We start from the raw sequence: 24,556 nt of genomic DNA, 5'->3' as shown, positions 1-24,556 counted from the left end.
CCCCTCCCACATCCCCCTGTACACTCTCCCCTATTACCGACTCTACCCACCTATTTAATCCCCTTCCACATCCCCTGTACACTCTCCCCTATCACTGACTCTACCCACCTATTTAATCCCCTTCGACATCCCCATGTACACTCTCCCATATCACTGACTCTACCCACCTATTTAATCCCCTCACACATCCCCCTGCACACTCTCCCGTATCACTGACTCTACCCACCTATTTAATTCCCTTCCACATCCCCCTGTACACTCTCCCGTATCACTGACTCTACCCACCTATTTAATCCCCTTCCACATCCCCATGTACCCTCTCCCCTATCACAGACTCGACCCACCTATTTAATCCCCTTCCACATCCCCTGTACGCCCTCCCCTATCACCGACTCTACCCACCTATTTAATCCCCTCCCACATCCCCTGTACACTCTCCCCTATCACCGACTCTACCCACCTATTTAATCCCATCCCACATCCCCCTGTACTCTCTCCCGTATCACTGACTCTACCCACCCATTTAATCCCCTTCCACATCCCCATGTACCCTCTCCCCTATCACAGACTCGACCCACCTATTTAATCCCCTTCCACATCCCCCTGTACACTCTCCCGTATCACTGACTCTACCCACCTATTTAATCCCCTTCGACATCCCCTGTACACTCTCTCCCGTATCACTGACTCTACCCATCTATTTAATCCCCTCCCACATCCCCCTGTACTCTCTCCCGTATCACTGACTCTACCCACCCATTTAATCCCATCCCACATCCCCCTGTACACTCTCCCCTATCACCGACTCTACCCACCTATTTAATCCCCTTCGACATCCCCTGTACACTCTCCCCTATTACCGACTCTACCCACCTATTTAATTCCATCCCACATCCCCCTGTACACTCTCCCGTATCACTGACTACCCACCTATTTAATCCCCTTCCACATCCCCTGTACACTCTCTCCCCTATCACTGACTCTACCCACCCATTTAATCCCCTCCCACATCCCCCTGTACACTCTCCCCTATCACCGACTCTACCCACCTATTTAGTCCCCTTCCACATCCCCTGTACACTCTCTCCCCTATCACTGACTCTACCCACCCATTTAATCCCCTCCCACATCCCCATGTACTCTCTCCCCTATCACCGACTCTACCCACCTATTTAATCCCCTTCCACATCCCCTGTACACTCTCTCCCCTATCACTGACTCTACCCACCCATTTAATCCCCTCCCACATCCCTATGTACTCTCTCCCCTATCACCGACTCTACCCACCTATTTAATCCCCTCCCACATCCCCCTGTACACTCTCCCCTATCACCGACTCTACCCACCTATGTAATCCCCTCCCACATCCCCTGTACGCTCTCCCCTATCACCGACTCTACCCACCTATTTAATCCCCTTCCACATCCCCTGTACACTCTCTCCCCTATCACTGACTCTACCCACCCATTTAATCCCCTCCCACATCCCCCTGTACACTCTCCCCTATCACCGACTCTACCCACCCATTTAATCCCCTCCCATTTAATCCCCTGTACACTCTCTGCTGTGACGTTTTTGCTGAGACTGATCCTGGGTACCTGACAGTGAAGATTTGGCCAGAGCTCCAACACCGTAGGGGTTCGAGTTCCTCTTCAGCGACGGCAGGATCGAGGTGGTGTCCTCCATGGAGAGCTGGGTTGGGGTAAGAGAGAGTTAGGGAGGGTTAGCAGGCGATGAGCACGAGAGGTTCACATGATCGGAGACCCTGATGTTTTACCCCTGCCGCAACCCAGACAACCCTGGTGTGTACTCACATTGATCCCGTCCCAAGACATCTCCGTGCGCGTTTGCTGCAGAGAGACAGAGAGGGATAGAAAGTGTTAGCAAGGGACGGAGAGGCACTGGTGCGAGAGAGGCCGAGGGGGGAGCGAGAGAGACAGAGGGAGAGAGAGAGAGAAAAAGAGAGAGGGAAGGAGAAAGAGAGAATGAGAGAGACAGAAAGCGAGAGAGAAATAGAAAGCGTAGTAAGGGAGAGACAAAGGGAGAGAGACAGAGGCAGAGGACAGGAGAGGGAGATAGAGACAGTGAGAGAACCAAAGAAAGAGAGAGGCAGAGTAAGAGTGAGACAGGGAGTTGAGAGGATCCTCAAAATAGACCTTCCCTTACTGAGTGACACAGACCCTCCCTCAGAGTGACACAGACCCTCCCTCAGAGTGACACAGACCCTCCCTCAGAGTGACACAGACCCTCCCTCAGGGTGACACAGACCCTCCCTCAGGGTGACACAGACCCTCCCTCAGAGTGACACAGACCCTCCCTCAGGGTGACACAGACCCTCCCTCAGAGTGACACAGACCCTCCCTCAGGGTGACACAGACCCTCCCTCAGAGTGACACAGACCCTCCCTCAGACTGACACAGACCCTCCCTCAGGGTGACACAGACCCTCCCTCAGAATGACACAGACCCTCCCTCAGAGTGACACAGACCCTCCCTCAGGGTGACACAGACCCTCCCTCAGAGTGACACAGACCCCCCCTCAGAGTGACACAGACCCTCCCTCAGGGTGACACAGACTCTCCCTCAGAGTGACACAGACCCTCCCTCAGGGTGACACAGACCCTCCCTCAGAGTGACACAGACCCTCCCTCAGAGTGACACAGACACTCCCTCACAGAGTGACAGGGCCATCCCTCAGAGTGACACAGACTCTCCCTCACAGAGTGACACAGACCCTCCCTCAGAGTGACACAGACACTCCCTCACAGAGTGACACAGACCATCCCTCAGAGTGACACAGACCCTCGCTCACTGAGTGACACAGAGCCTCCCTCAGAGTGACACAGACCTTCCCTCAGAGTGACACAGACCCTCCCTCAGACTGACACAGACCCTCCCTCAGGGTGACACAGACCCTCCCTCAGAGTGACACAGACCCTCCCTCAGAGTGACACAGACCCTCCCTCAGACTGACACAGACCCTCCCTCAGGGTGACACAGACCCTCCCTCAGAGTGACACAGACCCCCCCTCAGAGTGACACAGACCCCCCCTCAGAGTGACACAGACCCCCCCTCAGAGTGACACAGACCCCCCCTCAGAGTGACAGGGCCATCCCTCAGAGTGACACAGACCCTCCCTCAGGGTGACACAGACCCTCCCTCAGACTGACACAGACCCTCCCTCAGGGTGACACAGACCCTCCCTCAGACTGACACAAACCCTCCCTCAGGGTGACACAGACCCTCCCTCAGGGTGACACAGACCCTCCCTCAGGGTGACACAGACCCTCCCTCAGTGTGACACAGACTCTCCCTCAGAGTGACACAGACCCTCCCTCAGGGTGACACAGACCCTCCCTCAGAGTGACACAGACCCCCCTCAGAGTGACACAGACCCTCCCTCAGAGTGACACAGACACTCCCTCACAGAGTGACAGGGCCATCCCTCAGAGTGACACAGACTCTCCCTCACAGAGTGACACAGACCCTCCCTCAGAGTGACACAGACACTCCCTCACAGAGTGACACAGACCCTCCCTCAGAGTGACACAGACCCTCGCTCACTGAGTGACACAGAGCCTCCCTCAGAGTGACACAGAGCCTCCCTCAGAGTGACACAGAGCCTCCCTCAGAGTGACACAGACCCTCGCTCACTGAGTGACACAGCCCTCCCTCACTGAGTGACACAGACCCTCCCTCAGAGTGACACAGAGCCTCCCTCAGACTGACACAGACCGTCCCTCAGAGTGACACAGGCCCTCCCTCAGAGTGACACAGACCGTCCCTCAGAGTGACACAGGCCCTCCCTTAGAGTGAGACACACCCTCCCTCAGAGTGACACAGACCCTCCCTCAGAGTGACACAGACCCTCCCTCAGAGTGACACAGACCCTCGCTCACTGAGTGACACAGACCCTCCCTCAGAGTGACACTGACCCTCCCTCAGAGTGACACAGACCCTCCCTCACAGAGTGACAGGGCCCTCCCTCAGACTGACACAGGCCCTCCCTCAGAGTGACACAGTCCCTCCCACAGAGTGACAGGACCCTCCCTCACTGCATGACGCAGTCCCTCGCTCAGAGTAACACAGACCCTCCCACAGAGTGACACAGACCCTGCCTCACTGTGACAGAGACCCTCCCTCAGAGTGACAGGACCCTCCCTCACTGAGTGACACATGACCATCCCCCAGTGAAAGAGACCCTACCTCAGAGTGACAGAGACCCTCCCTCATAGTGACACAGACCCTGCCTCAGAGTGACAGAGGCCCTCCCTCAGAGTGACAGAGACCATCCCTCAGAGTGACAGAGACCCTCCCTCAGAGTGACACACCCTCCCTCACTGGATGACACAGACTCTCCCTCAGAGTGACACAGACTATGCCTCAGTGACAGAGACGCTCCCTCAGAGTGACAGAGACCCTCGTTCAGAGTGACACAGACCCTCCCTCAGAGTGACACAGAGCCTCCCTCAGAGTGACACAGACCCTCCCTCAGAGTGACAAAGGCCATCCCTCAGAGTGACACAGACCCTCCCTCAGAGTGACAAAGACCCTCGCTCACTGAGTGACAGAGACCCTCCCTCAGAATGACAGACCCTCCCTAAGAATGACAGAGATCCTCCCTCAGAGTGACACTGACCCTCCCTCAGAGTGACAGAGACACCCTCAGAGTGACACAGACCCTCCCTCAGAGTGTCAGAGACTCTCCCTCAGAGTGACAGAGAGCCTCCCTCAGTGACACAGACCCCCCTCAGAGTGAGAGACACCCCTCAGAGTGACGCAGACCCTCACTGCGTGACAGAGACCCTCGCTCAGAGTAACACAGACCCTCCCACAGAGTGACACAGACCCTCCCTCACTGTGACAGAGACCCTCCCACAGAGTGACACAGACATTCCCTCAGAGTGACAGAGACCCTCCCTCAGAGTGACAGAGACCCTCCCTCAGAGTGACACACCCTCTCTCAGAGTGACACAGAACCTCCCTCAGAGTGACACCGACCCTCCCTCAGAGTGACAGAGACCCTCCCTCATAGTGACACAGACCCTCCCTCAGAGTGACACAGACCCTCCCTCAGAGTGACACAGACCCTCCCTCAGAGTGACACAGACCCACCCTCAGAGTGACACAGATCCTCCCTCAGAGTGACACAGACCCTCTCTCAGAGTGACACAGACCATCGCTCACTGAGTGACACAGACCCTCCCTCAGAGTGACACAGACCCTCCCTCAGAGTGACACAGACACTCCCTCACAGAGTGACTGGGCCCTCCCTCAGAGTGACAGGGCCCTCCCTCAGAGTGACAATGACCCTCCCTCAGAGTTACACAGACCCTCCCTCACATGACACAGACCATCGCTCACTGAGCGACACAGACCCTCCCTCAGAGTGACACAGACCCTCGCTCACTGAGTGACACAGACCCTCCCTCAGAGTGACACAGACCCTCCCACAGAGTGACACAGACCCTCCCTCACTGTGACAGAGACCCTCCCACAGAGTGACACAGACATTCCCTCAGAGTGACAGAGACCCTCCCTCAGAGTGACACAGACCCTCTCTCAGAGTGACAGAGACCCTCCCTCAGAGTGACACAGACCCTCCCTCAGAGTGACACAGACACTATCTCACAGAGTGACAGGGCCCTCCCTCAGAGTGACAGGGACTTCCCTCAGAGTGACACAGACCCTCCCTCAGAGTGACACAGACCCTCCCTCAGAGTGACACAGACCCACCCTCAGAGTGACACAGATCCTCCCTCAGAGTGACACAGACCCTCCCTCAGAGTGACACAGACCCTCCCTTAGAGTGACACACACACTCCCTCAGAGTGACACAGACCCTCCCTCAGAGTTACACAGACCCTCCCTCAGAGTGACACAGACCATCGCTCACTGAGTGTCACAGACCCTCCCTCAGAGTGAGACAGACCCTCCCTCAGAGTGACACAGACCCTCGCTCACTGAGTGACACAGACCCTCCCTCAGAGTGACACAGACCCTCCCTCAGAGTGACATAGACCCTCCCTCAGAGTGACAGAGACCCTCCCTCAGAGTGACAGAGACCCTCTCTCAGAGTGACAGAGACCCTCCCTCAGAGTGACACACCCTCTCTCAGAGTGACACAGAACCTCCCTCAGAGTGACACCGACCCTCCCTCAGAGTGACAGAGACCCTCCCTCAGAGTGACACAGACCCTCCCTCATAGTGACACAGACCCTCCCTCACAGAGTGACAGTGCCCTCCCTCAGAGTGACACAGACCCTCCCTCAGAGTGACACAGACCCTCCCTCAGAGTGACACAGACACTCCCTCAGAGTGACACAGACACTACCTCACAGAGGGACAGGGCCCTTCCTCAGAGTGACAGGGCCTTCCCTCAGAGTGACACAGACCCTCCCTCAGAGTGACACAGACCCTCACTCAGAGTGACACAGACCCACCCTCAGAGTGACACAGATCCTCCCTCAGAGTGACACAGACCCTCGCTCACTGAGTGACACAGACCCTCCCTTAGAGTGACACACACACTCCCTCAGAGTGACACAGACCCTCCCTCAGAGTTACACAGACCCTCCCTCAGAGTGACACAGACCCTCCCTCAGAGTGACACAGACCCTCCCTCAGAGTGACACAGACCATCGCTCACTGAGTGACACAGACCCTCCCTCAGAGTGACACAGACCCTCGCTCACTGAGTGACACAGACCCTCCCTCAGAGTGACATAGACCCTCCCTCAGAGTGAAACAGAAACTCCCTCACAGAGTGACAGGGCCCTCCCTCAGAGTGACACAGACCCTCCCTCAGAGTGACACAGACCCTCCCTCAGAGTGACACAGACTCTCCCTCAGACTGACACAGACTCTCCCTCAGAGTGACAGAGAACCCCTCAGTGACACACACACTCCCCCACTGAGTGACACAGGCCCTCGCACAGAGTAACACAATCCCTCCCTCAGAGTGACACAGACCCTCCCTCAGAGTGACACCGACCCTCCCTCAGAGTGACACAGACCCTCCCTCACTGTGACAGAGGCCCTCCCTCAGAGTGACACAGACCCTCCCTCAGAGTGACAGAGAACCCCTCAGAGTGACAAACACCCTCCCTCACTGAGTGACACAGGCCCTCGCTCAGAGTAACACAGACCCTCCCTCAGAGTGACACAGACCTTAACTCAGAGTGACACAGACCCTCCCTCAGAGTGACACAGACCCTCCCTCAGAGTGACAGAGACCCTCCCTCAGAGTGACAAAGACCCTCCCTCAGAGTGACAAACCCTCCCTCAGAGTGCCACAGACCATCCCTCACTGCGTGACAGGGACCCTCCCTCAGAGTGACACAGACCCTCCCTCATAGTGACACAGACCCTCCCTCACAGAGTGACAGTGCCCTCCCTCAGAGTGACACAGACCCTCCCTCAGAGTGACACAGACCCTCCCTCAGAGTGACACAGACACTACCTCACAGAGGGACAGGGCCCTTCCTCAGAGTGACAGGGCCTTCCCTCAGAGTGACACAGACCCTCCCTCAGAGTGACACAGACCCTCACTCAGAGTGACACAGACCCACCCTCAGAGTGACACAGATCCTCCCTCAGAGTGACACAGACCCTCGCTCACTGAGTGACACAGACCCTCCCTTAGAGTGACACACACACTCCCTCAGAGTGACACAGACCCTCCCTCAGAGTTACACAGACCCTCCCTCAGAGTAACACAGACCATCGCTCACTGAGTGACACAGACCCTCCCTCAGAGTGACACAGACCCTCGCTCACTGAGTGACACAGACCCTCCCTCAGAGTGACACAGACCCTCCCTCAGAGTGACATAGACCCTCCCTCAGAGTGAAACAGAAACTCCCTCACAGAGTGACAGGGCCCTCCCTCAGAGTGACACAGACCCTCCCTCAGAGTGACACAGACCCTCCCTCAGAGTGACACAGACTCTCCCTCAGACTGACACAGACTCTCCCTCAGAGTGACAGAGAACCCCTCAGTGACACACACACTCCCCCACTGAGTGACACAGGCCCTCGCACAGAGTAACACAGTCCCTCCCTCAGAGTGACACAGACCCTCCCTCAGAGTGACACCGACCCTCCCTCAGAGTGACACAGACCCTCCCTCACTGTGACAGAGGCCCTCCCTCAGAGTGACACAGCCCCTCCCTCAGAGTGACAGAGAACCCCTCAGAGTGACAAACACCCTCCCTCACTGAGTGACACAGGCCCTCGCTCAGAGTAACACAGACCCTCCCTCAGAGTGACACAGACCCTACCTCAGAGTGACACAGACCCTCCCTCAGAGTGACACAGACCCTCCCTCAGAGTGACACAGACCCTCCCTCAGAGTGACAAAGACCCTCCCTCAGAGTGACAGACCCTTCCTCAGAGTGCCACAGACCCTCCCTCACTGCGTGACAGGGACCCTCCCTCAGAGTGACACTGACCCTACCTCAGAGTGACACAGACCCTCCCTCAGAGTGACACAGACCCTCCCTCACTGTGCCAGCGACCCTCCCGAAGAGAGACACAGACCCTCCCTCCGAGTGACAGAGACTATCCCTCAGAGTGACAGAGACCCTCCCTCAGAGTGAGACAACCATCCTTCAGTGACAGAGACCCTCCCTCAGAGTGACAGAGACCCTCCCTCAGAGTGACACAGACCCTCCCTTACTGAGTGACAGGGCCCTCCCTCAGAGTGACAGAGACCCTCCCTCAGAGTGACACACACCCTCCCTCAGAGTGACACAGACCCTCCCTCACTGAGTGACAGGGCCCTCCCTCAGAGTGACAGAGACCCTCCCTCAGAGTGACACACACCCTCCCTCAGAGTGACACAGACCCTCCCTCAGAGTGACACAGACCCTCCCTCAGAGTGACACAAACCCTCCCTCAGAGTGACAGAGAACCCCTCAGAGTGACAAACACCCTCCCTCACTGAGTGACACAGGCCCTCGCTCAGAGTAACACAGACCCTCCCTCAGAGTGACACAGACCTTAACTCAGAGTGACACAGACCCTCCCTCAGAGTGACACAGACCCTCCCTCAGAGTGACACAGACCCTCCCTCAGAGTGACAAAGACCCTCCCTCAGAGTGACAAACCCTCCCTCAGAGTGCCACAGACCATCCCTCACTGCGTGACAGGGACCCTCCCTCAGAGTGACACTGACCCTACCTCAGAGTGACACAGACCTTACCTAAGAGTGACACAGACCCTCCCTCAGAGTGACAAAGACCCTCCCTCCGAGTGACAGAGACTTTCCCTCAGAGTGACACAACCATCCCTCAGTGACAGAGACCCTCCCTCAGAGTGACACAGACCCTCCCTCAGAGTGACACAGACCCTCCCTCAGAGTGACACAGACCCTCCCTCAGAGTGACACACCCTCCCTCACTGGATGGCACCGAATCTCCCTCAGCGTGACACATGATCATCCCTCAGTGACAGTGACCCTCCCTCAGAGTGACAGAGACCCTCCCTCATAGTGACAGAGACCCTCCCTCATAGTGACAGAGACCCTCCCTCAGAGTGACACCGACCCTCCCTCAGAGTGACAGAGGCCCTCCCTCAGAGTGACAGAGACCCTCCCTCAGGGTGACAGGGAACCTCCCTCAGAGTGACACACCCTCCCTCAGAGTGACACAGTCCCTCCCTGAGAGTGACAGACCCTCCCTCAGAGTGCCACAGACCCTCCCTCACTGAGTGACAGGGACCCAACCTCAGAGTAACACAGACCCTCCCTCAAAGTGACACAGACCCTCCCTCACTGTGACAGCAACCCTCCCGAAGAGTGATACAACCATCCCTCAGTGACAGAGACCCTCCCTCAGAGTGACACAGACCCTCCCTCAGAGTGACACCGACCCTCCCTCAGAGTGACAGAAAACCCCTCAGAGTGACAAACACCCTCCCTCACTGGGTGACACAGGCCTTCGCAGAGAGTAACACAGACTTTACCTCAGAGTGACAGAGACCCTCCCTCACTGAGTGACACAGGCCCTCGCTGAGAGTAACACAGACCCTCCCTCAGAGTGACAGACTCCCTCCCTCAGAGTGACACAGACCCTCCCTCAGAGTGACACAGACCCTCCCTCAGAGTGACACAGATCCTCGCTCACTGAATGACAGAGACCCTCCCTCAGAGTGACAGACCCTCCCTCAGATTGACAGAGACCTCCCCTCAGAGTGACACAGACCCTCCCTCAGAGTGACTGAGACCCTCCGTCAGAGTGACACAGGCCCTCCCTCAGAGTGACACAGGCCCTCCCTCAGAGTGACTGAGACCCTCCCTCAGAGTGACACAGATCCTCCCTCAGAGTGACAGAGACCCTCCCTCAGAGTGACACAGACACTCCCTCAGAGTGACACAGACCCTCGCTCACTGAGTGTCAGAGACCCTCCCTCAGAGTGACAGACCCTCCCTCAGAGTGACACAGACCCTCGCTCAGAATGACCGACTCTCCCTAAGAATGACAGAGATTCTCCCTCAGAGTGACACTGACCCTACCTCAGAGTGACACAGAATCTCCCTCGGAGTGACAGAGACCCTCCCTCAGAATGATTCAACCATCCCTCAGTGACAGAGACCCTCCCTCACTGGATGACACAGACTCTCCCTCAGAGTGACACAGACCATCCCTCAGTGACAGAGACGCTCCCTCAGAGTGACAGAGACTCTCCTTCAGAGTGACACAGACCCTCCCTCAGAATGGCAGAGACCCTCCCTCAGAGTGACCCAGACCCTCCCTCAGAGTGACAGAGGCCCACCCTCAGAGTGACACAGGCCCTCCCTCAGAGTGACACAGACGCTCCCTCACTGTGACAGAGACCCTCCCACAGAAGGACACATACATTCCCTCCGAGTGATAGCTACCCTCCCTCCGAGTGATACAACCATCCCTCCGTGACAGAGACCCTCCCTCAGATGACAGAGACCCTCGCTCAGAGTGACACACCCTCCCTCACTGGATGACACAGGCTCTCCCTCTGCGTGACACATGACCATCCCTCAGTGACAGAGACTCTCCCTCAGAGTGACAGAGACCCTCCCTCAGAGTGACAGAGACCCTCCCCCAGAGTGACACAGACCCTCCCTCAGAGTGACAGAGGCCCTCCAACAGAGTGACACATACCCTCCCTCAGAGTGACACAGACCCTCCCTCAGAGTGACACAGAACCTACATCAGAGTGACACCGACCCTCCCTCAGAGTGACACACCCTCCCTCAGAGTGACTGAGACCCTCCCTCACTGTGACAGAACCCTCCCTCAGAGTGACACTGACCCTCCCTCAGAGGACACAGACCCTCCCTCAGAGTGACACTGACCCTCCCTCAGAGGACACAGACCCTCCCTCAGAGTGACACTGACCCTCCCTCAGAGTGACACAGACCCTCCCTCAGAATGGCAGAGAGCCTCCCTCAGAGTGACACAGACCCTCCCTCAGAGTAACAGAGGCCCTCCCTCAGAGTGACACAGACCCTCCCTCAGAGTGACACAGACCCTCCCTCAGAGTGACACAGACCCTCCCTCAGAGTGACACAGACCCTCGCTCAGAGTAACACAGTCCCTCCCTCAGAGTGACACCGACCCTCCCTCAGAGTGACACAGACCCTCGCTCAGAGTAACACAGTCCCTCCCTCAGAGTAACACAGTCCCTCCCTCAGAGTGACAGACCCTCCCTCAGAGTGACACAGACCCTCCCTCAGAATGACCGACTCTACCTAAGAATGACAGAGATTCTCCCTCAGAGTGACACTGACCCTACCTCAGAGTGACACAGACTCTCCCTCGGAGTGACAGAGACCCTCCCTCAGAATGATACAACCATCCCTCAGTGACAGAGACCCTCCCTCATTGGATGACACAGACTCTCCCTCAGAGTGATAGAGACCCTCCCTCACTGGATGACACAGACTCTCCCTCAGAGTGACACAGACCATCCCTCAGTGACAGAGACGCTCCCTCAGAGTGACACAGACTCTCCTTCAGAGTGACACAGACCCTCCCTCAGAGTGACACAGTCCCTCCCTCAGAGTGACACAGACCCTCCCTCAGAATGGCAGAGACCCTCCCTCAGAGTGACACAGACCCTCCCTCAGAGTGACGGAGGCACTCCCTCAGAGTGACACAGACCCTCCCTCAGAATGGCAGAGACCCTCCCTCAGAGTGACACAGACCCTCCCTCAGAGTGACGGAGGCACTCCCTCAGAGTGACACAGACCCTCCCTCAGAGTGACACAGACCCTCCCTCAGAGTGACACAGACACTCCCTCAGAATGGCCGAGAGCCTCCCTCAGAGTGACACAGACCCTCCCTCAGAGTGACAGAGGCCCTCCCTCAAAGTGACACAGGCCCTCCCTCAGAGTGACACAGAACCTCCGTCAGAGTAACACAGACACTCCCTCAGAGTGACACAGACCCTCGCTCAGAGTAACACAGTCCCTCCCTCAGAGTGACACAGACCCTCGCTCAGAGTAACACAGTCCCTCCCTCAGAGTGACACAGTCCCTCCCTCAGAGTGACACAGACCCTCCCTCAGAGTGACACAGACCCTCCCTCAGAGTGACACAGTCCCTCCCTCAGAGTGACACAGACCCTCCCTCAGAGTGACAGGGACCCTCCCTCAGAGTGACACAGAACCTCCCTCAGAGTGACACAGACACTCCCTCAGAGTGACACAGACCCTCCCTCACTGTGACAGCGACCCTCCCGAAGAGTGATACAACCATCCCTCAGTGACAGAGACCCTCCCTCAGAGTGACAGAGACCCTCCCTCAGAGTGACACAGACACTCCCTCAGAGTGACAGAGAACCTCCCTTAGAGTGACACAGACCCTCCCTCAGAATGGCAGAGACCCTCCCTCAGAGTGACACAGACCTTCCCTCAGAATGGCAGAGACCCTCCCTCAGAGTGACACAGACCCTCCCTCAGAATGGCAGAGACCCTCCCTCAGAGTAACACAGTCCCTCCCTCAGAGTGACAGAGACCCTCCCTCAGAGTGACACAGACCCTCCCTCAAAGTGACAGAAAACTCCTCAGAGTGACAAACACCCTCCCTCACTGCGTGACAGGGACCCTCCCTCAGAGTGACAGAGAACCTCCCTCAGAGTGACACAGACCCTCCCTCAGAATGGCAGAGACCCTCCCTCAGAATGGCAGAGACCCTCCCTCAGAGTGACACAGACCCTCACTCAGAGTGACAGAGGCCCTCCCTCAGAGTGACACAGGCCCTCCCACAGAGTGACACAGAACCTCCCTCAGAGTAACACTGTCCCTCCCTCAGAGTGACACAGACCCTCCCTCAGAGTGACACAGACCCTCGCTCAGAGTAACACAGTCCCTCCCTCAGAGTGACACAGACCCTCCCTCAGAGTGACACAGACCCTCCCTCAGAGTGACACCGACCCTCCCACACTATGACAGAGACCCTCCCTCAGAGTGACACAGACCCTCCCTCAGAGTGACAGAAAACCCCTCAGAGTGACAAACACCCTCCCTCACTGAGTGACACAGGCCCTCGAGGAGAGTAATACAGACTTTACCTCAGAGTGACAGAGACCCTCCCTCACTGAGTGACACAGGCCCTCGCTGAGAGTAACACAGACCCTCCCTCAGAGTGACACAGACCCACCCTCAGAGTGACACAGAACCTCCCTCAGAGTGACACCGACCCTCCCACAATATGACAGAGACCCTCCCTCAGAGTGACACAGACCCTCCCTCAGAATGACAGAAAACCCCTCAGAGTGACAAACACCCACCCTCACTGAGTGACACAGGCCCTCGCTGAGAGTAACACAGACCCTACCTCAGAGTGACAGAGACCCTCCCTCAGAGTGACAGACCCTTCCTCAGAGTGACTGAGACCCACCCTGAGAGTGACACAGACCCTCCCTGAGAGTGACACAGACCCTCCCTCAGAGTGACGCAGACCCTCCCTCAGAGTGACGCAGACCCTCCCTCAGAGTGACACAGACCCTCCCTCAGAGTGACACAGACCCTCCCTCAGAGTGACAGACCCTCCCTCAGAGTGACACATTCCCTCGCTCACTGTGACAGCGACCATCCCGAAGAGTGACACACCCTCCCTCACTGGATGACACAGACTCTCCCTCAGAGTGACAGAGACCCTCACTCAGAGTGACAGAGGCCCTCCCTCAGAGTGACACAGGCCCTCCCTCAGAGTGACACAGAACCTCCCTCAGAGTGACACAGACCCTCCCTCAGAGTGACACAGACCCTCCCTCAGAGTGACACAGAACCTCCTTCAGAGTGACACAGGCCCTCCCTCAGAGTGACACAGAACCTCCCTCAGAGTGACACAGGCCCTCCCTCAGAGTGACACAGAACCTCCCTCAGAGTGACACAGACACTCCCTCAGAGTGACACAGACCCTCGCTCACTGAGTGTCAGAGACCCTCCCTCAGAATGACAGTCCCTCCCTCAGAGTGACGCCGACCCTCCCTCAGAGTGACACAGACCCTCCCTCAAAATGACAGACCCTCCCTCAAAATGACAGACCCTCCCTAAGAGTGACACAGACCCTCCCTCAGAGTGACACAGACCCTCCCTCAGAGTGACAGACCCTCCCTCAGAGTGCCACAGACCCTCGCTCACTGCGTGACAGGGACCCTCCCTCAGAGTGACACTGACCCTCCCTCAGAGTGCCACAGACCCTCGCTCAGAGTGATACAACCATCCCTCAGTGACAGGACCCTCCCTCAGAGTGACAGAGACCCTCCCTCAGAGTGACACCGACACTCCCTCAGAATGGCAGAAACCCTCCCTCAGAGTGACACAGACCATCCCTCAGAATGGCAGAAACCCTCCCTCAGTGTGACACAGACCCTCCCTCAGAGTGACACAGACCCTCCCTCAGAGTGACACAGAACCTCCCTCAGAGTGACACAGATCCTCCCTCAGAGTGACACAGTTCCTCCCTCAGAGTAACACAGACACTCCCTCAGAGTGACACAGACCCTCCCTCAGAGTGACACAGACCCTCGCTCACTGGGTGACAGAGACCCTCCCTCAGAGTGACAAAGGCCATCCCTCAGAGTGACACAGATCCTCCCTCAGAGTGACACAGACCCTCCCTCACTGGGTGACAGAGACCCTCCCTCAGAGTGACAAAGGCCATCCCTCAGAGTGACACAGATCCTCCCTCAGAGTGACTGAGACCCTCCCTCAGAGTGACACAGACCCTCCCTCAGAGTGACACAGATCCTCCCTCAGAGTGACACAGACCCTCCCTCAGAGTGACACAGACCCTCCCTCAGAGTGACACAGACCCTCCCTCACTGGGTGACAGAGACCCTCCCTCAGAGTGACAAAGGCCATCCCTCAGAGTGACACAGATCCTCCCTCAGAGTGACTGAGACCCTCCCTCAGAGTGACACAGTCCCTCCCTCAGAGTGACACAGACCATCCCTCAGTGACAGGGACCCTCCCTCAGAGTGACACAGACCCTCCCTCAGAGTGACACAGACCCTCCCTCAGAGTGACACACCCTCCCTCAGAATGACAGAAACCCTCCCTCAGAGTGACACAGGCCCTCCCTCAGAGTGACACAGACCCTCCCTCAGAGTGACAGAGGCCCACCCTCAGAGTGACAGAGGCCCTCCCTCAGAGTGACACAGGCCCTCCCTCAGAGTGACACAGATCCTCCCTCAGAGTGACACAGTTCCTCCCTCAGAGTGACACAGACACTCCCTCAGAGTGACACAGACACTCCCTCAGAGTGACACAGTTCCTCCCTCAGAGTGATACAGACACTCCCTCAGAGTGACACAGACCCCCCCTCAGAGTGACAGAGACCCTCCCTCAGAGTGACACAGACCCTCCCTCAGAGTGACACAGACACTCCCTCAGAGTGACACAGTTCCTCCCTCAGAGTGACACAGACCCTCCCTCAGAGTGACACAGACACTCCCTCAGAGTGACACAGACACTCCCTCAGAGTGACACAGTTCCTCCCTCAGAGTGACACAGTTCCTCCCTCAGAGTGACACAGACACTCCCTCAGAGTGACACAGACACTCCCTCAGAGTGACACAGTTCCTCCCTCAGAGTGACACAGTTCCTCCCTCAGAGTGACACTGACCCTCCCTCAGAGTGCCACAGACCCTCGCTCAGAGTGATACAACCATCCCTCAGTGACAGGACCCTCCCTCAGAGTGACAGAGACCCTCCCTCAGAGTGACACCGACACTCCCTCAGAATGGCAGAAACCCTCCCTCAGAGTGACACAGACCCTCCCTCAGAATGGCAGAAACCCTCCCTCAGTGTGACACAGACCCTCCCTCAGAGTGACACAGACCCTCCCTCAGAGTGACACAGAACCTCCCTCAGAGTGACACAGATCCTCCCTCAGAGTGACACAGTTCCTCCCTCAGAGTAACACAGACACTCCCTCAGAGTGACACAGACCCTCCCTCAGAGTGACACAGACCCTCGCTCACTGGGTGACAGAGACCCTCCCTCAGAGTGACAAAGGCCATCCCTCAGAGTGACACAGATCCTCCCTCAGAGTGACACAGACCCTCCCTCACTGGGTGACAGAGACCCTCCCTCAGAGTGACAAAGGCCATCCCTCAGAGTGACACAGATCCTCCCTCAGAGTGACTGAGACCCTCCCTCAGAGTGACACAGACCCTCCCTCAGAGTGACACAGATCCTCCCTCAGAGTGACACAGACCCTCCCTCAGAGTGACACAGACCCTCCCTCAGAGTGACACAGATCCTCCCTCAGAGTGACACAGACCCTCCCTCACTGGGTGACAGAGACCCTCCCTCAGAGTGACAAAGGCCATCCCTCAGAGTGACACAGATCCTCCCTCAGAGTGACTGAGACCCTCCCTCAGAGTGACACAGTCCCTCCCTCAGAGTGACACAGACCATCCCTCAGTGACAGGGACCCTCCCTCAGAGTGACACAGACCCTCCCTCAGAGTGACACAGACCCTCCCTCAGAGTGACACACCCTCCCTCAGAATGACAGAAACCCTCCCTCAGAGTGACACAGGCCCTCCCTCAGAGTGACACAGACCCTCCCTCAGAGTGACAGAGGCCCACCCTCAGAGTGACAGAGGCCCTCCCTCAGAGTGACACAGGCCCTCCCTCAGAGTGACACAGTTCCTCCCTCAGAGTGACACAGACACTCCCTCAGAGTGACACAGACACTCCCTCAGAGTGACACAGTTCCTCCCTCAGAGTGATACAGACACTCCCTCAGAGTGACACAGACCCCCCCTCAGAGTGACAGAGACCCTCCCTCAGAGTGACACAGACCCTCCCTCAGAGTGACACAGACACTCCCTCAGAGTGACACAGTTCCTCCCTCAGAGTGACACAGACCCTCCCTCAGAGTGACACAGACACTCCCTCAGAGTGACACAGACACTCCCTCAGAGTGACACAGTTCCTCCCTCAGAGTGACACAGTTCCTCCCTCAGAGTGACACAGACACTCCCTCAGAGTGACACAGACACTCCCTCAGAGTGACACAGTTCCTCCCTCAGAGTGACACAGTTCCTCCCTCAGAGTGACACAGATCCTCCCTCAGAGTGACACAGATCCTCCCTCAGAGTGACACAGACACTCCCTCAGAGTGACACAGACACTCCCTCAGAGTGACACAGTTCCTCCCTCAGAGTGACACAGACACTCCCTCAGAGTGACACAGACCCCCCCTCAGAGTGACAGAGACCCTCCCTCAGAGTGACACAGACCCTCCCTCAGAGTGACACAGACCCTCCCTCAGAGTGACACAGATCCTCCCTCAGAGTGACACAGTTCCTCCCTCAGAGTGACACAGAACCTCCCTCAGAGTGACACAGATCCTCCCTCAGAGTGACACAGTTCCTCCCTCAGAGTGACACAGACACTCCCTCAGAGTGACACAGACACTCCCTCACTGGGTGACAGAGACCCTCCCTCAGAGTGACAAAGGCCATCCCTCAGAGTGACACAGATCCTCCCTCAGAGTGACTGAGACCCTCCCTCAGAGTGACACAGACCCTCGCTCAGAGTGACACAGACCCTCCCTCAGAGCGACACAGACCCTCCCTCAGAGTGGCACAGACCCTCGCTCCCTGAGTGACAGAGACCCTCCCTCAGAATGACAGACCCTCCCTCAGAGTGACGCTGACCCTCCCTCAGAGTGACACAGACCCTCCCTCAGAATGACAGACCCTCCCTAAGAATGACAGAGATCCTCCCTCAGAGTGACACAGACCCTCCCTCAGAGTGACAGAGACACCCTCAGAGTGACACAGGCCCTCCCTCACTGCGTGACAGAGATCCTCCCTCAGTGACACAGACCCTCCCTCAGAGTGACAGAGACCCCCTCAGAGTGACACACACCCTCCCTCACTGAGTGACAGGGCCCTCGCTCAGAGTAACACAGACCCTCCCACAAAGTGACACAGACCCTCCCTCACTGTGACAGAGACCCTCCCTCAGAGTAATACAACCATCCCTCAGTGACAGAAACCCTCCCTCAGAGTGACAGAGACCCTCCCTCAGAGTGACAGAGACCCTCTCTCAGAGTGACAAAGAACCTCCCTCAGAGTGACACCGACCCTCCCTCAGAGTGACAGAGACCCTCCCTCATAGTGACACAGACCCTCCCTCAGAGTGACAGAGACTCTCCCACAGAGTGCCACAGACCCTCCCTCACTGGGTGACAGGGACCCTCCTTCAGAGTGACAGAGACCCTCCCTCAGAGTGACAGACCCTTCCTCAGAGTGACTGAGACCCTCCCTCAGAGTGACACAGACCCTCCCTCAGAGTGACACAGACCCTCCCTCAGAGTGACAGACACTCCCTCAGAGTGCCACAGACAATCCCGCAGAGTGGCACAGACCCTCCCTCAGAGTGCCACAGACCCTCGCTCACTGCGTGACAGGGACCCTCCCTCAGAGTGACACTGACCCTCCCTCAGAGTGACACAGACCCTCCCTCAGAGTGACACAGACCCTCCCTCACTGTGCCAGCGACCCTCCCGAAGAGAGACACAGACCCTCCCTCTGAGTGACTGAGACTCTCCCTCAGAGTGACAGAGACCCTCCCTCAGAGTGATACAACCATCCCTCAGTGACAGAGACCCTCCCTCAGAGTGACAGAGACCCTCCCTCAGAGTGACAGAGACCCTCCCTCAGAGTGATACAACCATCCCTCAGAGTGACAGAGACCCTCCCTCAGAGTGACAGAGACCCTCCCTCAGAGTGACACACCCTCCCTCATTGGATGACAGACCCTCCCTCAGAGTGACACAGAACCTCCCTCACTGCGTGACAGGGACCCTCCCTCAGAGTGACACTGACCCTCCCTCAGAGTGCCACAGACCCTCGCTCACTGTGACAGCGACCCTCCCTCACTTTGACAGCGACCCTCCCGAAGAGTGACACAGACCCTCCCTCAGAGTGCCACAGACCCTCCCTCACTGCGTGACAGGGACCCTCCCTCAGAGTGACACTGACCCTCCCTCAGAGTGCCACAGACCCTCGCTCACTTTGACAGCGACCCTCTCGAAGAGTGACACAGACCCTCCCTCAGAGTGACAGAGACTCTCCCTCAGAGTGACAGAGACCCTCCCTCAGAGTGATACAACCATCCCTCAGTGACAGAGACGCTCCCTCAGAGTGACACAGTCCCTCCCTCAGAGTGACACAGACCATCCCTCAGTGACAGAGACGCTCCCTCAGAGTGACACAGTTCCTCCCTCAGAGTGACACAGACCCTCCCTCAGAGTGACACAGGCCCTCCCTCAGAGTGACACAGACCCTCCCTCAGAGTGACACAGAACCTCCCTCAGAGTGACACAGATCCTCCCTCAGAGTGACACAGACACTCCCTCACTGCGTGACAGGGACCCTCCCTCAGAGTGACACTGACCCTCCCTCAGAGTGCCACAGACCCTCGCTCACTTTGACAGCGACCCTCTCGAAGAATGACACAGACCCTCCCTCAGAGTGACAGAGACTCTCCCTCAGAGTGACAGAGACCCTCCCTCAGAGTGATACAACCATCCCTCAGTGACAGAGACGCTCCCTCAGAGTGACACAGTCCCTCCCTCAGAGTGACACAGACCCTCCCTCAGAGTGACAGAGGCCCTCCCTCAGAGTGACACAGGCCCTCCCTCAGAGTGACACAGATCCTCCCTCAGAGTGACACAGACACTCCCTCAGAGTGACACAGACACTCCCTCAGAGTGACACAGACCCTCCCTCAGAGTGACAGAGACCCTCCCTCAGAGTGATACAACCATCCCTCAGTGACAGAGACGCTCCCTCAGAGTGACACAGTCCCTCCCTCAGAGTGACACAGACCCTCCCTCAGAATGGCAGAAACCCTCCCTCAGAGTGACACAGACCCTCCCTCAGAGTGACACAGACCCTCCCTCAGAGTGACAGAGGCCCTCCCTCAGAGTGACACAGGCCCTCCCTCAGAGTGACACAGAACCTCCCTCAGAGTGACACAGATCCTCCCTCAGAGTGACACAGACACTCCCTCAGAGTGACACAGACACTCCCTCAGAGTGACACAGACCCTCCCTCAGAGTGACACAGACCCTCCCTCAGAGTGACACAGACACTCCCTCAGAGTGACACAGACCCTCCCTCACTGGTTGACAGAGACCCTCCCTCAGAATGACAAAGGTCATCCCTCAGAGGGACACAGATCCTCCCTCAGAATGACAGACCCTCGCTCAGAGTGACGCAGACCCTCCCTCAGAGTTACACAGACCCTCCCTCAGAATGACAGACCCTCCCTCAGAATGACAGAGATCCTCCCTCAGAGTGACACTGACCCTCCCTCAGAGTGACATAGACTCTCCCTCAGAGTGACACAGACCCTCCCTCAGAGTGACAGAGACACCGTCAGAGTGACACAGAGCCTCCCTCAGAGTGTCATAGACTCTCCCTCAGAGTGACACAGACCCTCCCTCAGAGTGACAGAGACACCCTCAGAGTGACACAGACCCTCCCTCAGAGTGACAGAGACCCTCCCTCAGAGTGACAGAGATACTCCCTCAGAGTGACACAGACCCTCCCTCAGAGTGACACAGACCCTCCCTCAGAGTGACAGAGACCCCCCTCAGAGTGAGAGACACCCCTCAGAGTGACACAGACCCTCCCTCGCTGCGTGACAGAGACCCTCCCTCAGTGACACAGACCCTCCCTCAGAGTGACAGAGACCCTCTCAGAGTGACACACACCCTCCCTCACTGAGTGACGCAGGCCCTCGCTCAGAGTAACACAGACCCTCCCACAGAGTGACACAGACCCTCCCTCAGAGTTACAGACCCTCCTTCAGAGTGACACAGACCCTCCCTCAGAGTGACAGAGACTCCCTCAGAGTGACACACACCCTCCCTCACTGAGTGACAGGGCCCTCCCTCAGCGTGACACAGACCCTCCCTCAGAGTGACACAGACCCTCCCTCAGAGTGACAGAGACCCTCCCTCAGAGTGCCATAGACCCTACCTCAGAGTGTCACAGACCCTCCCTCAGAATGGCAGAGCACCTCCCTCAGAGTGACACACACCCTCCTTCAGAGTGACACTGACCCTACCTCAGAGTGACACAGACCCTCCCTCAGAGTGACAGACCCTCCCTCACAGAGTGACAGGACCCTCTCTCAGAGCGACACAGACATTCCCTCAAAGTGACACAGATCCTCCATCAAAGTTTAGACAGACCCTCCCTCAGAGTGACACAGACCCTCCCTCAGGGTTACAAAGACCCTCCCTCAGAGTGACACAGACCCTCCCTCAGAGTGACACAGACCATCCCTCAAAGTGACACAGACGCTCCATCAGAGTGACACAGACCCTCCCTCAGAGTGACACAGACCCACCCTCAAAGTGACACAGACCGTCCCTCACAGAGTGACAGAGACCCTCCCTCAGAGTGACAGAGAAACTCCCTCAGATTGACACAGACCCTCCATCAGAATATCAGACCCTTATTCAGAGTGACACAGACCCTCCCTCAGGGTGTCAGAGACTCTCCCTCAGAGTGACACCGACCCTCCCTCAGAATGAGAGACACCCCTCAGAGTGAGAGACACCCATCAGAGTGACACAGACCCTCCCTCAGAGTGACAGACCCTCCCTCAGAGTGACACAGGCCCTCCCTCTGAGTGACAGAGACCCCCTCAGAGTGATATACACCCTCCCTCACTGAGTGAGAGGGCCCTCCCTCAGCGTGACACAGACCCTCCCTCAGAGTGACACAGACCCTCCCTCAGAGTTTAGACAGACCCTCCCTCAGAGTGACACAGACCCTCCCTCAGTGTTACAAAGACTCTCCCTCAGAGTGACACAGACCCTCCCTCAGAGTGACACAGACCCTCCCTCAGAGTGACACAGACTGTCCCTCACAGAGTGACAGGACCCTCCCTCAGGGTTACAAAGCCCCTCCCTCAAAGTGACACAGATCCTCCATCAGTGTTACAATGACTCTCCCTCAGAGTGACACAGACCCTCCCTCAGAGTTTAGACAGACCCTCCCTCAGAGTGACACAGACCCTCCCTCAGTGTTACAAAGACTCTCCCTCAGAGTGACACAGACCCTCCCTCAGAGTGACACAGACCCTCCCTCAGAGTGACACAGACTGTCCCTCAGTGTTACAAAGACTCTCCCTCAGAGTGACACAGACCCTCCCTCAGAGTGACACAGATCCTCCATCAGTGTTACAATGACTCTCCCTCAGAGTGACACAGACCCTCCCTCAGAGTTTAGACAGACCCTCCCTCAGAGTGACACAGACCCTCCCTCAGTGTTACAAAGACTCTCCCTCAGAGTGACACAGACCCTCCCTCAGAGTGACACAGACCCTCCCTCAGAGTGACACAGACTGTCCCTCACAGAGTGACAGGACCCTCCCTCAGTGTGACACAGACAATCCCTCAAAGTGACACAGATCCTCAATCAGAGTTTAGACAGACCCTCACTCAGAGTGACACAGACCCTCCCTCAGGGTTACAAAGCCCCTCCCTCAGAGTGCCACAGGCCCTCACTCAGAGTGACACAGACCCTCCCTCAGAGTGACACAGACCCACCCTCAAAGTTACACAGATCGTCCATCAGGTTTTAGACAGACCCTCCCTCGGAGTGCTACAGGCCCTCACTCAGAGTGACACAGACCCTCCCTCAAAGTGACACTGACCCTCCATCAGAGTGACACAGACCCTCCCTCAGAGTGACACAGACCCACCCTCAAAGTTACACAGATCGTCCATCAGGTTTTAGACAGACCCTCCCTCAGAGTGACAGAGACCCTCCCTCAGAGTGACACATAGCCTCCCTCAGAGTCTCAGAGACTCTCCCTCAGAGTGACACTGACCCTCCCTCAGTGTGAGAGACACCCCTGAGAGTGACACAGACCCTCCCTCAGAGTGACACAGACCCTCCCTCAGAGTGACAGAGACCCCCTCAGAGTGACACAGACCCTCCCTCACTGAGTGACAGGGCCCTCCCTCAGAGTGACACAGACCCTCCCTCAGCGTGACACAGACCCTCCCTCAGATTGACACAGACCCTCCCTCAGAGTTTAGACAGACCCTCCCTCAGAGTGACAAAGGCCCTCCCTCAGAGTGACACAGACACTCTCTCAGAGTGACACAGATCGTCCCTCACAGAGTGACAGAGACCCTCCCTCAGAATGATAGAGACCCTCCCTCAGAATGATAGAGACCCTCCCTCAGAGTGACACAGACCCTCCCTCAGAGTCTCAGAGACTCTCCCTCAGAGTGACACCGACCCTCCCTCAGAGTGAGAGACACCCCTCAGAGTGAGAGACACCCCTCAGAGTGACACAGACCCTCCCTCAGAGTGACAGACCCTCCCTCACAGAGTGACAGGACCCTCTCTCAGAGTGACACAGACATTCCCTCAAAGTGACACAGATCCTCCATCAAAGTTTAGACAGACCCTCCCTCAGAGTGACACAGACCCTCCCTCAGGGTTACAAAGACCCTCCCTCAGAGTGACACAGACCCTCCCTCAGAGTGACACAGACCATCCCTCAAAGTGACACAGACGCTCCATCAGAGTGACACAGACCCTCCCTCAGAGTGACACAGACCCACCCTCAAAGTGACACAGACCGTCCCTCACAGAGTGACAGAGACCCTCCCTCAGAGTGACAGAGAACCTCCCTCAGATTGACACGGACCCTCCATCAGAATATCAGACCCTCCCTCAGAGTGACACAGACCCTCCCTCAGGGTGTCAGAGACTCTCCCTCAGAGTGACACCGACCCTCCCTCAGAGTGAGAGACACCCCTCAGAGTGAGAGACACCCATCAGAGTGACACAGACCCTCCCTCAGAGTGACAGACCCTCCCTCAGAGTGACAGAGACCCCCTCAGAGTGACATACACCCTCCCTCACTGAGTGAGAGGGCCCTCCCTCAGCGTGACACAGACCCTCCCTCAGAGTGACACAGACCCTCCCTCAGAGTTTAGACAGACCCTCCCTCAGAGTGACACAGACCCTCCCTCAGTGTTACAAAGACTCTCCCTCAGAGTGACACAGA

The 24,556-nt window shown here is 57.1% G+C and overlaps 1 protein-coding gene across 2 annotated transcripts in view; it reads right to left on the bottom strand.

Moving 5' to 3' along the window:
- LOC140392885 (protein FAM131B-like) overlaps positions 1-24,556 on the bottom strand; it is a 121,304-nt gene that overhangs the window by 31,607 nt on the left and 65,141 nt on the right. The window contains exons 3-4 of one of the 2 annotated variants that reach the window (XM_072478644.1): positions 1,815-1,850; positions 1,599-1,692 (exon numbers count right to left, since the gene is read on the bottom strand). In XM_072478644.1, coding sequence (XP_072334745.1) covers positions 1,599-1,692; positions 1,815-1,850 — 130 coding nt within the window. The remainder of the gene's footprint in view (positions 1-1,598; positions 1,693-1,814; positions 1,851-24,556) is intronic. The other variant, XM_072478646.1, reaches the window with a different exon arrangement.

This window comes from Scyliorhinus torazame, chromosome 16, assembly GCF_047496885.1.
Source record: "Scyliorhinus torazame isolate Kashiwa2021f chromosome 16, sScyTor2.1, whole genome shotgun sequence".
Classification (NCBI taxonomy): domain Eukaryota; kingdom Metazoa; phylum Chordata; class Chondrichthyes; order Carcharhiniformes; family Scyliorhinidae; genus Scyliorhinus; species Scyliorhinus torazame.
The sequence above is the reverse complement of the archived record's forward strand: the minus strand, read 5'-3'. Positions and strand labels throughout refer to the sequence as shown.